The following is a 12,412-nucleotide window of genomic DNA, read 5'->3' on the forward strand; positions in this document are numbered from 1 at the left end:
GGCCAGGGGGAGGCAGAGTCTGAGATGAATGGATAAGTTGAATTAAAAACTGTGCCCTCAGAGATACAAAACCTTGGAGGATCGGTAAAAACAGCCCGAGAACGTTTACAGTGGAGGACTGTGGTCGCCAACCCTCCGATATGAAGACGGTGCTCTGATTTACTTTGATCACCCCCGACGTGAGTGTGCGAGGCTGTTTCGGGTGTTAGAAGGAAACTCGTCTTCCAATTTTGGATGAGTTGGATTGAATTTGTTTAGGTATGATCATTACTTCTTAAGGTCAGTTCCTACTGTTCTTAGGCGGCTTTACATTATACTGTCTCGGATGTAAAATTGTTTATCACTCGGGTTGTGTACACCTGGAGGGCAGCTGTGTTTTGTGTGGCATTAGGCAAGGACACACACACACACACCGTCAACACTTGAGTGGACGCAGATAATCTATGTCACGCTCACATTCTGATATATGTACTCAGGGGCACGCACACGAATACACACATAAATAAATATACGCACACGCAGTTCTTGGGAAAATATTATGACAAAGAAAATAATAAGTCTTCCAATAACATGAAAAGACACAGTGAACAGTACTCATGGCGTGTGTCAGGTAACGACTTGATCATGATGACGGGGCGACCGGATGGCGTCAATAAAACCGGAATCTCAGATATCCGAACGTTATATTTACTTCGTAACAGAAACATTAATTAGTGTCATGTCGTGGTGCAAATTCGACTTATTTTTGGGGGTCGATATTCCTGTACCGACGTTAGATATGGTCTGTTGTAGAGAGAAGGGAACAATTAATGTACGAATGTTTGAGGAAAGGACCGTGTTCACCACACAGCAAAAGGCCAGCTGGCGAGGAACAGCAACAACCAGTCTGGTGTTGGCCACTAACTCAGCTGATTCTCGAACCTGAAAAGTTGCTGCCTCCTTCAGTATATTTTCACAATGATAATCCTACCGAACGCTAAATTTCCAAAAGGTGTTCGTCTCACATCCTGGCATCTTCATTTTAAGGCAACACAGCTTAATGGCCCCAGTTTAAGGATTCATGTTGGCACGAATTTATTATTGAAGCCTCTGTGTGTACAGGAAAAAATTAAAGGTATGTCTGTGGCTCAAAAAATAATTGTCAAGACAACTTTAAACATGTAACATGACTGCTAAACAAACCCCTGGCGTTGCCCCTCTAGATGTGATTTTTTTTTCTTTTTGGGGGGGGGATGGGAGGGGGGTGAGTCTTCGCGTAGCTGCTATAGATAGCCTCAAGGTGTTTATGTGAACAACTAAGACATTCTAATCCTCTCTGAATATAAAATAAAAACTTATATAATATCATTATCAAGTCTTGAGATACCTGACACAAGGTGATAAAAAGATAGATACAGTACATCGTCTTCTGTCTGCCACTCCTCTCGTCCCTTTAACTTGGGGTAGTTGCCACCTCTATTGTGCTCCTGTATGAATGAACTGGCCACACCTCCAGCCACCAGAAGTCCCAAACTCATGTCATGCATATTTATGACAGTGGTCAAAGACGTGATCAACCAGAATCAACAATTGGCAACTACCTATCGTGGAAAAACATACTGTATTTCCAGCCTTTATATAATTATGACTCAGATAAGAGTTGAAGCAGGAACAAGCGCTGAATTTGGGGATTATCAAAGTCAGTGAGCCGATGGTATAAATGGGTGGTGACTCCTTTCAAGAGACATGGCAACTATTAACGCGGGACGAGTACACAGCCCAAAGAGTGGCAACCGACCGCCGTGCATCCATACCAACGTTAGTTACCTCAGTTGGTTCAGTGCTCAGACTCAGTGAGCGTCGAGCTGCCAATGTGTGTAGTGGTGGCGGGAGTGTGTGGTAGGCGTGGTCTTCGTCGTGTACAAGTTTTAAAGTGATTCTGAGATACAGTTATACTACCACGAAGTGACTAACGTGTAACATCACCCGTCTGGCTCACATGAGGTTAGATCTTGGTCAATAATACCATCAGTGGCAAACTATGTTTTTACATTCTACAAATTCTTAACATTATATTTGCCGCATCATCAGAATCTACACTATTATTAATGATATAAATATCGGGCCTCGTGAGTTTCTAAATCCCTGACATACGTAAGTGCAAAAGTAAATAATATCAAGAGAAAAATGCAAACAATTAAACAATATTTTAGAAAGAGATAAACATTAGCTCACACGGCACAGGTCTCAGAATTAATCTAAAGTCAGTTGTAGTAGAACCTTCAACATGATGTACGATGTGGTTGTATTAATTAGTTAGTGTGTGTCTTAAGGGTTAAAGTCCTAATTTAAGAGTAAGTTTGTAATATGTCTCAAGAGATAACTTGTCTAATCTTAGGAATGTCACTATAAAATATGCTAATTGATTCGGTATCATTAACTACTACTGTATCACTAACTATCGTATCACTAACTACCGTATCACTAACTATCGTATCACTAACTACCGTATCACTAACTACCCTTTCACTAACTACCCTTTCACTAACTACCGTATCATAACTATCGTATCACTAACTACCGTATCACTAACTACCGTATCACTAACTACCCTTTCACTAACTACCCTTTCACTAACTACCGTATCACTAACTACCCTATCACTAACTACCCTATCACTAACTACCCTATCACTAACTACAGGTATCATGAGGAATACTGTGCCTCTTTAAGGGATATTGTGTCAGGAATATTATATCTCACTAAGGAATATTGTCTTACTGAGGAATAGTATGTCTGAATGATGAATATCTCAGTGAGGAATATTATTTCACTGAAGAATATTGTCTCACTGAGGAATTTTTGCCTCATTGAGTAATAATGTCTCAGTGAGGAATATTATCTCTCAGTGAGGAATATTATCTCTCACTGAGGAATATTATCTCTCACTGAGGAATATTATCTCTCACTGAGGAATATGTCTGGCTGAGGATTGCTCTCCAAAGTGTTCCAGATCCGCATATATGGTTATTTTATGCCTGTGTTTGTGTACTTTCCTGCATTTTAATCTGGGTGTTTGTGTGAGTATGCCTGCATGTTTGTTTGTAAGGCTTTAGCTATTTTCATCGTTGGTGTGTGTGTGTGTGTGTGTGTGTGTGTGTGTGTGTGTGTGTGTTTGTATGAGTAAATTCATATTCATATAAAGAAAACACACACACACACACACACACACACACACATTGCAGGTATGTTACTATTTCCACATATATATTTCAAGGCCAGTTAACACTCCCTGCCCTGGGGTAATAGTGGATCACATGTCAACCCCTGAGTGAGGCCTTTGAACCTACAGGACCCATGTTCGAACCTCGCTAGCCTCCCGCAACCACCAAGTACCTCACCTCAATCAACAGTGTCATTACCATCATCATTGTTACCAAATATTCATCATCATCATCATCATCATCATCATCATTATTCCAATCGGCAATTTTACTGCATCAACACAAACCAATTACTGTATTCAAGCTACAGTATACTCTTACCGAGCCAGGAATTAGTGTTGAGAAATACAACATTCATACAACAAATTTGATCATACAACACCATGTATTATTTCACCGGTTATATCTGTTAAACGTGTATAAAAGGAAACATGCATCGGCTGTGTCTATCATGGTACAAACAGCGACGAGGAGACAAACACGGGCGTGATATACTTGTTATCACAAGTTGAAAATTAAAACAGATCCCACTGGGTGGTGATGGGTGATGTCACTTTCCTTTAGATAAGACTAAATGAGTTACCCGGCTTCGCCCGGGTTATTGAGTCGATCCAATCGTCGTGGAGAGACAGGAGACAGTGCATGACCATCTCCTAGTCGACTCGCACTTCCCTACCATAAGAAACATACAAACACACTATGTATTTTGTGTATATTGAAGTACTTGCTGGATAACGCCTCGAGAACGCCGAGAGAAGGAGAACTTGTAGCAGCGAACACAAGAACAGAGGTACATATGACACTCTTATACTAGCACATGAGAAGTGAGTGGCGGTGTCAGTAGTGGAACTTTAGGCTCCCCGGGTAGTGATCACTGTCTCACACTGTATTGTGTTGTTGAGTTACACAGTCACGTTCAAGAAGTTATGCAGCATATTCGACTGTGACTCATGAAGATTAAACTTGATATAGGATGGATAAAACAGCTGCGTGTGCATGTGGTTAATGGGGAAACACAGTTCATTGTTTTTATACAGACTTAGATCACCCGGGGTAAAGTTCACACTGAGTAATATTAAAGAGCAGGAACTACGAAGAGGAATAATAATACAACACTAGACACACACACACACACACACACACACACACACACACACACACACACACACACACACGAGCCACGAGGAGGACACAGGTGCTGAATTATACACGAGACACAGGAATAATAATCAACAGTTAGCAAAAATAACATTCAATAATCTCCACCACACCTCCACAACCACCACACCTCCACCACAACCCACCACACCTCCACAACCACCACACCACCACCACCACGCCAACATCTCCACCTCACCAACACCTCCACCACGCAAACACCTCAACATCACCACACCATCACCTCTACAACGACACCCCCACACCAACACCAACACCACAACCACACCAACACCACCACCACGTCAACTTCACCACCACTACACTATCATCATCACCACCGCCACCATTAACACTAGCAGAGCCGGATTAAGGGTTTTGTAGGCCCTGGGCACTTTTTGATCACAGGCCCCTAAATTTCCCGATTCACCATCATGTGCCTTACTTTACCTTCACGACCTATGGGTAACAGAGCCTAATGGGTTAGTTGACACAGACAGACACGTTGATATGTAAGTTTTCCATAATTTTAGGTTAGTTTGTTTTATTGCGGTTTTTGCAGGTTAAATCTAACAAATATACTCGTTGGCTTAGGATAATTATGGATTTGCATATGTGCATAAGCAAATGCATATTTTAGCATTTTTGAGCTAAAGAGCATATTCATTAATTTTTTTGTTTCATAAGGCATATTTGGGGACAATTATAAGGTATTATGATAAATGCTTCAACCTGTTATGGTATTTAGAATCGTAATATACAAAAGGAATTTACATGGGTACATTAAGCTCTTGTCAGATTTATCGATTATTTCCATTTACCGTGTTGGAACATAAAGGTTAAAGGCCATACCACAGTGAAAATACATACATTATATCTCAAATTTCGTAGGCCCCTTAAACCTTCGTAGGCCCTGGGCACTGTGTCCACTGTGCCCCCTTGATAATCCGGCCCTGATTGCACTAGGCCCACAACATCATCACTCACTGGGTCTTTGTCTGGCTGAAGTGAACTCTCCTCCTCCTCTGTTGGTAAGGATTATATCCGTCACTCTTCGTTGATTTAGTCTACTGAACCCCATTCTTTGGTGTCACGTGTGGATTCCGCTCCCAGGGTATAAACCTGGCCTCTGGATATATCTTGGACTGTGTTGCAAAGGATTGGATACTATTCGCGTGGCCTTATCTTGCAGGGGATTACATGTTTCCTTTTGGCGAGGGATTAAAATCTGCTTTTGTTTACTGTTTGGGATTAAAATCTACATGTACTTTTTTGAAAGCGATTAAAATTAAGTAGATCCTATTAAGAAGGGGTTAAAATTTATCAGCGCTTTTTTATAAGGTATTACAATGTAGTAATTCATTTCTGTAGAAAATCAGAATCTAATGGTTCTTTCCCGCAAAGAATTACGGTCTCTTAATTATTTCTTGCCTGGGAATAAATGATCTAATATAGATTTAGTGCAACAGGTAAAATTCTATTGAGTTTTTTTATCTCACAAGGAATTAAAGTCTACAAATTCTTTCCTTCAAGAGGATATAAATACAGCTCTTCTTTTTATTCCCACCATCCAGGATATAATGAAAGCCTCCCTCAGCCATAAACATCACATTAACTCCTGGGAAAGAGCAAAGAATGGCCTGCTTGTACCGCCATCGTCATCTCAAAGGCTAAATGTCAAGCTTGGTGTCTGTGTGTTTGTGCATCAACTTTTATTCTTTTTTTTTATTATTATTCAACAAAGAGTTTCCTTGAGTGAAGAGATGAGATTAACTCCTTCGTCCCATCCCCCTCCCCCCCGGACCCGCCAACCCTTCCTTCCCCGCCAACCCTTCCTTCCCCGCCAAAAATAAAACTCATCCACCAAAGACTACAGCAAGGTGGTTGTTTGGTCTCAGTTTAGTTCATAGAGCATAATCGGAGAAAAAGTTCGAGCCGGGAGTTCAAGAGTTGTTATTAGTAGGATTGTGTTGGTGGGACTGTGTGTGGGTGGGTGTATGTTGAGAAGTTCATAGGGCAGAGCAAGTTGAAACTCTGCTTATTCAGGGGGGTCCTCGGTACTTGCAGCCCACATTGTCTTACCCTTAAGTCTGCATGCAGTCAGGTATTTGTGGCCTTTGTCTTGGTTCTTATATTCCGTATTAGGGAAGAACTACACGCACTAAACACCTTATTTGTTATAACGTTAATAATCCAAAATTACTACAATACACTATTAACTTATTTGTCGTATTTTACATGTTTTTTGTTTTTTGTTTTTTAAGAGTAAGAGCTTAAAAGTTCTTAGTAGCTGAAGCACTGAAATACACAATAAGCAAAATCAATTCGTAGTCAAACATAGTAGCGCCTTGCATCAATAACTATTCGCCTCGTTTCAGCATTTTTTAGCGTTATATCAACCCCTGTAGTCCCCTCATTAAGACTTACAGTGTGTAATTATGAATTGTAGTCCTAGTTTCAGCAGGACTGGTAGCCCCCTAACGCAAGTAGTTAAAATCCCAGGACAGACATTAGTTATGGACCCTTTGTCTCACCTATTGTAACCTGTATTTCATCACTCTGCTCTATATACAGGACTTATAACCTGTGTATCGGCATCTTTACTGCCTGTAGCTCCTGTGGCGGCACTTTTAGGTCCTGTGGCGGCACTTGTAGCTTCTGTGCAGGAACCTGTAGTTCCTGTGCCGACACTTGTAGTTCCTGTGCAGGAACTTGTAACTCCTGTGGCGGCACTTGCAGCTCCTATGGCGGGTTGTAGCTCCTGTGCCGGCATTTGTAGGTCCTATGGCGGTACTCGTAGCTCCTGTGGCGGCACGTGTAGTTCCTATGGCGGCACTTGCAGCTCCTGTGGCGGCACTTGCAGCTCCTATGGCGGGTTGTAGCTCCTGTGCCGGCACTTGTAGGTCCTATGGCGGTACTCGTAGCTCCTGTGGCGGCACTTGTAGTTCCTATGCCGGCACCTGTAGCTCCTCTATTACTATTTATAGGGCAGTGCTCGTGATAGTATTTGCAGTCAATAATATTCAGGATGTGTAACACTATATCGGTATTTGTGGGAACACATCAACGAGTAGTACAAATAAGCACTTGTACTGTATTGGTACGACAATCGTATTCAACAATTGCAGTCTTAGTAGAAGCGTTTATAGTCGTATGATGAACGTAGCCCCTGACCAACATAGCCTGTTGGTGAAAGTAGGTCCCTGGTGCACCAGCACATGTAGTCAGCCCTGCCAGTAGCACTTGTTGTTGCTCCGTACCAGCAGGTTGTCAACACAGCCAATGGAAGGCATGCTGGCCCGTGATTGGTGGAGAGCTTGTTGTTGACGCCAGGCTGAGGCCATCGCTTTAAGGGAGAACGCAACTGTCCAAGATAAGGACGGCATTTCTTTGTTGTAGTAAAGCGTTCCTTACAAATCCCGGCTTTTTTTTTTCAACTCCCCACACACGTGATTGTAATCTATGTTAATTCACGAGGTTAAATCCCATTGCAATAAAGCCTTTGAGTCGGGTCGTGAACGCAAGGGGCTGTCATGCACTTCGTATACATAGATGGAGTTTTGACACCTCTCTCGGTATTTGGACGCAGAATAATTGCGCAGTGCGTGGTAGGAAAAACAGGGGATTGGAATCCAGGCAGGCGGTGCGTGGGTGGTGAGGTTTTAGTATGCGTTTTTTATAGTGTTGTTACCCTGTCTCACTCCTGCTAAAGATGGCTGTAATAAAAGGAGTTAGTTCGTTGAAGTCGATGTTCATTTTATAATGTATTACTGCGCCTCAACGACTAAAATCTTTAACCGCGTATTCTAGATAAGTAAATACCGTAGTCATAGTCATAAATAATTACAAATGATTACATACAGATTATTTTTTCCTCATACGTTCTCCGCTAGTCATTAGGTCGGTTAGACATTGTTACGTGACTGCTTTTCTCACCACGATGTTTATATTAAATACTTGACGCGAAACTCGAGTACCTCTCTCTCTCTCTCAAGAAAATCAAATCAAAATTAACAATATACAAAAATCCCTGGTCTCTTAGGAGGAACAATGTTGATAGCCTTTTAAGTGAAGTCAATTTTACCCGCTGTCAGTTGGGATCAGATCAGGGTACGTGCGTGTATGTAGAGGTAGCAGGTTCCTCCCACACCGTAAACGGAACAACTCTCGTGAAGAAAAAAAATCACCAGAATATTTTTCCCCAAACTTATTTCACCTTAAGATTAGCCAACCCAACCCAACCTTCCTCCAGGTAGCGTTAGTGTTCAATCATCAGGTGAAATTAATTGAGGAATAATCTTCAGGTAATCTGCAAAAAAAAAAGTTACGTTGTTAGGCATCATTCACTATGACTTGTACTATTGATGTTAAAATGCGTTACTGTATTTGGACGAATAGTTTAAGCACATATAACCATTATTTATTTTGTTAATTATTGTTACTGACTCGTCCCCCAACCTAAACAAAGGACCCTACTGGAGCTATGATGGCTTTATTGGCTGCTCCTTGGTTCGTGTTATCGTTTACCATTGTATATACTTGTAATGACCCTGAACATCGCTTTTGTACCAGTGTTGTCTATGTGTATTGTACATATACCCTCATCATCTACGTCGAATCGATATGAACTTGTGTGACGATTTTACTGAATAAATATCTATCTTTTTATCTACACAATTAAAAATAAAGATATTGTCTAATCTCAGTGTCAACAAAATCAACTCTCAAGATATAGAATGTGAATGTTTCTTTGTTGTATGTGTACCTGAGCTTCAACTAAGACCAAACACATAATCCACATTCAAATTATAGACAACAACATCTACAACTAAGAGATTATAGATGTCTCATGATGTGAACGAATCATTTACGATTACATACATTTGATTTTACGGTTTGCTTGTCAAAATATTCGTCCTCGTACATAATACTAATGTTTTGAAGCTCCTGTGTGAGACATGTGGAGGAGATGGAGTATAATGAAACTGATAAACAAATGAAGGTGTTGTGGACGAGACTCACTACACAACTCCACTTTATGGCGCGCTGTACATCCTCTCCGCCTCCTAGTTAACTCCTCGGCTCAACCCCTGTAAAAACTGGCCGCGAGCTTCTTGTGTACCTAAGTCGATAGGTTTTGAAGTCATTATCATTTATATTTATTCCCCAGAAACGAATGCTAAGTTATCGTTCATTTCATTATTATTTCAACAATACATGAATTTTTTTTTATTGGTACAGTAGGAACAGCGTGTTTAAATCCCATCATTGGTATAGGGCACAAGTGGCAGTAACGTCTATATATTTTTTTTAAATAGTTTTCTTGAGCACAGTACCGCCAGCAAGACCACGAGAGAAATATTAAACAAAAGAATAAGTTTGGACGCTCATTGTGGGTTAAGAAAGATGAAGGCATGTGAACCGCAAAACGGGGTCTACCTGTTGACTAATTGGTGCTGGCGTCCAGCTGGTATACGAGGTATTCTTATTTATTTTAAAATTAAGTGTCGCTTGGTGGAATAAATCCATAATTCATTGTACAGCAAAAACTCAGTTACTGTTTATTTTTTACGTGAGAACCGGTTCTGATAGGAATATTAAACTAAATACAAAGAAACTTTGAATTTTGATAGCGTTTCGTTTCAATTCAAGATTACATACAGTATATCATGTTTTGTTGGAATTATATGTTTCACAGCCGAAACATGCCCTTGTTATTATTATTATTCAAACATAAATACACTTGTCAGAAGGTTTAATTCACTAAATGAACGATGTTTGATTCATGAAATAAGAGACCCACAGTAAGGTGACCTTGTTCACTGGATATTTAACGACTTAATTTCACCTCTCTCTCTCTCTCTCTCTCCTGGCTACACACCATAATCAACGTCTTGCCAGCACCTACTGGTCCTTATCTCTCTCCCACACTCTTAACACTCGGATTATCAGGTTTGCCTCTACACAGCGCTAGGGCTAGTTTATTGGGGACTCCCTTGCATCCTGTTCAAGCCGAAGTGTAGAAACATTATAGCGCCCGACAGGGAAGCATGCGGAGTACAGTACATGACTGCCTCTAGTATTCCTCCTCAGTTTCATGCTGTTATGGCGAGCACCAGCTAACTGAAGGTTCTGGTGTAATGCTGGTGTCTCTCTCTCTCTCTCTCTCTCTCTCTCTCTCTCTCTCTCTCTCTCTCTCTCTCTCTCTCTCTCATAGCATTACTGAATAATACCACTTACGTCAGAAGATGGTAATGGACATTGGAGAAAAACATTTTAACTTGTATAAATAAATCTAATACAATAAGCAGGGATGTGGCGGCCGAGTGGCTACAACTCTTGTCTCCTGTCTTAAGGGTCGATAGTTCGATTCCAGTCCAACCATCTGTGACTGAGTACCTACAGTACTGTAAGTTTGTAGTTGGGGGAGTAAAGGCAGTCGAGTGCAGTACCAGCAGTGTTCCTCCTCGTGTATCGAAGGTTTAGTGTGCGGTACTGTATCTACACTGTCCCTAACAGGGAATCGTGCAATATGAAATTATTAAAGATTTTTCTTGATGATAATGACTCATCTCTACTTCCAGGAGGATGGGGAGGATGATGTGCCCGGCCCAGGTGTGGCTGCTCCTCCACCTGCTGCTCCTTCACTTTTCCCAGGTAAGTTATACTCGTCCTTGGGGCATCAAGAGGGAAGGAACCAGCCTGGGGTGGAGAAGTGATCTTTGTATGTCTGAAGGTGAAGACGAGCAACAAGACTCTCTCTATCCCTGTACGTGTGTGTCCTTCCCCATCACTCATCATCTTGTAGACTCGTGTGCACCTCCACCCTTCTGAACATACACACACATGTATGTCTCTCCTCACATGTGTAATAATCGCCAGTGAAAGCCTTGATATCTTAATGACCGGGTGGACTTGACCTAGTCTTGACCTCTGACACGAACCAGACGCCCTCGTCTGTCAGCCTTGAAGACTTGTGCTTGATAGTAAAGAAATTCATGGCTCATTGTGGCTATATTTGGAGGTCCGAGATACTCACAAGCGGGGGTGAGAAGAGCACTTTGTGGCCCCTTGTAGATGCTGGGTGTCTTTATTTTGTTATTATAGAGATAAGAGGGAGAGAAAGCCTGGAGCAAATAGATAAGAGGGAGAAAAGACCCGCAAGTACAGAAAAGAACACAGACGTAGACGCATGTAAACTTTGTCGTCATCACATACACAGTTCGTTCTTACACAGCTATGGACCCCACACAGATATTATACACAGATTATACTGTATGTACAAAGTATCTTTACAAATTTGTGTTAGATAATAATGACACAACGAACGAAGCATTTTGACAAACCTACCGAGACAACAAGAGTCGCATCGTTCATTTTGAAATTCATTGGACCATTCCGTAAAGATACTTTTTTGATTGTATGCACAATACATAGTACAAACAAGAGCAAGTTTTCACGCCTGAGCGCTCACGTGCACACACACACTCCACAAATAAGCACATACCCTCACCCACACCGGAACACACACGCAATCCATAATAAATCCCCATCGAGTATTATCAACAAGATCTGGGGGAGGGGGAGGGGAGCAGACGTGATGCCAAGGAGGAATTTCGCTGTCTCCAAACGTTCATATTTGATGTCTCCTTCAAACATGATAATATATTGAAGTGTATCCTACACCAGCCCCATACACAGTAGGTAAGATGGCATCCAAATTACATTGAGACAATATGTTAGTTCTCAATATAAAAAACTTTATTTGTGAGGACTTGGGTGAGTGTGTGGAGTGTTGTGCGGGTAAATTCGATCAGGCTATTCTATCGATCTCTTTATCCCATGTCTTTTGTCTCTTCCTGGCGAGTAAAATCTCTCTCTCTCTCTCTCTCTCTCTCTCTTTTATTTTCAGATTGGTGTGTTACTGATCAAAAAGCTATAATTTTACTGAAAGTATATTGTAGTTGTATTATACTGTACAATAGCAAGGTATCTACTGAATACAGAGGTACAGTACTGATAACAAACTCTTAGACATTAAATACATAACA

At 41.2% G+C, this 12,412-nt stretch overlaps 1 protein-coding gene across 3 annotated transcripts in view; it reads left to right on the forward strand.

The window, feature by feature from the left end:
- Positions 1 to 1,796: 1,796 nt before the first annotated feature.
- LOC121874244 (inter-alpha-trypsin inhibitor heavy chain H3-like) overlaps positions 1,797 to 12,412 on the forward strand; it is an 89,834-nt gene continuing 79,218 nt past the window's right edge. For 2 of the 3 annotated variants that reach the window (XM_042378327.1, XM_042378328.1), the window contains exons 1-2: positions 1,797 to 1,983; positions 10,946 to 11,018. In XM_042378327.1, the coding sequence (XP_042234261.1) occupies positions 1,979 to 1,983; positions 10,946 to 11,018 (78 nt within the window). In that variant the 5' untranslated portion in view covers positions 1,797 to 1,978. The remainder of the gene's footprint in view (positions 1,984 to 10,945; positions 11,019 to 12,412) is intronic. The other variant, XM_042378326.1, reaches the window with a different exon arrangement.

Source organism: Homarus americanus, unplaced genomic scaffold (genome assembly GCF_018991925.1).
Source record: "Homarus americanus isolate GMGI-L3 unplaced genomic scaffold, GMGI_Hamer_2.0 scaffold49667, whole genome shotgun sequence".
NCBI lineage: Eukaryota > Metazoa > Arthropoda > Malacostraca > Decapoda > Nephropidae > Homarus > Homarus americanus.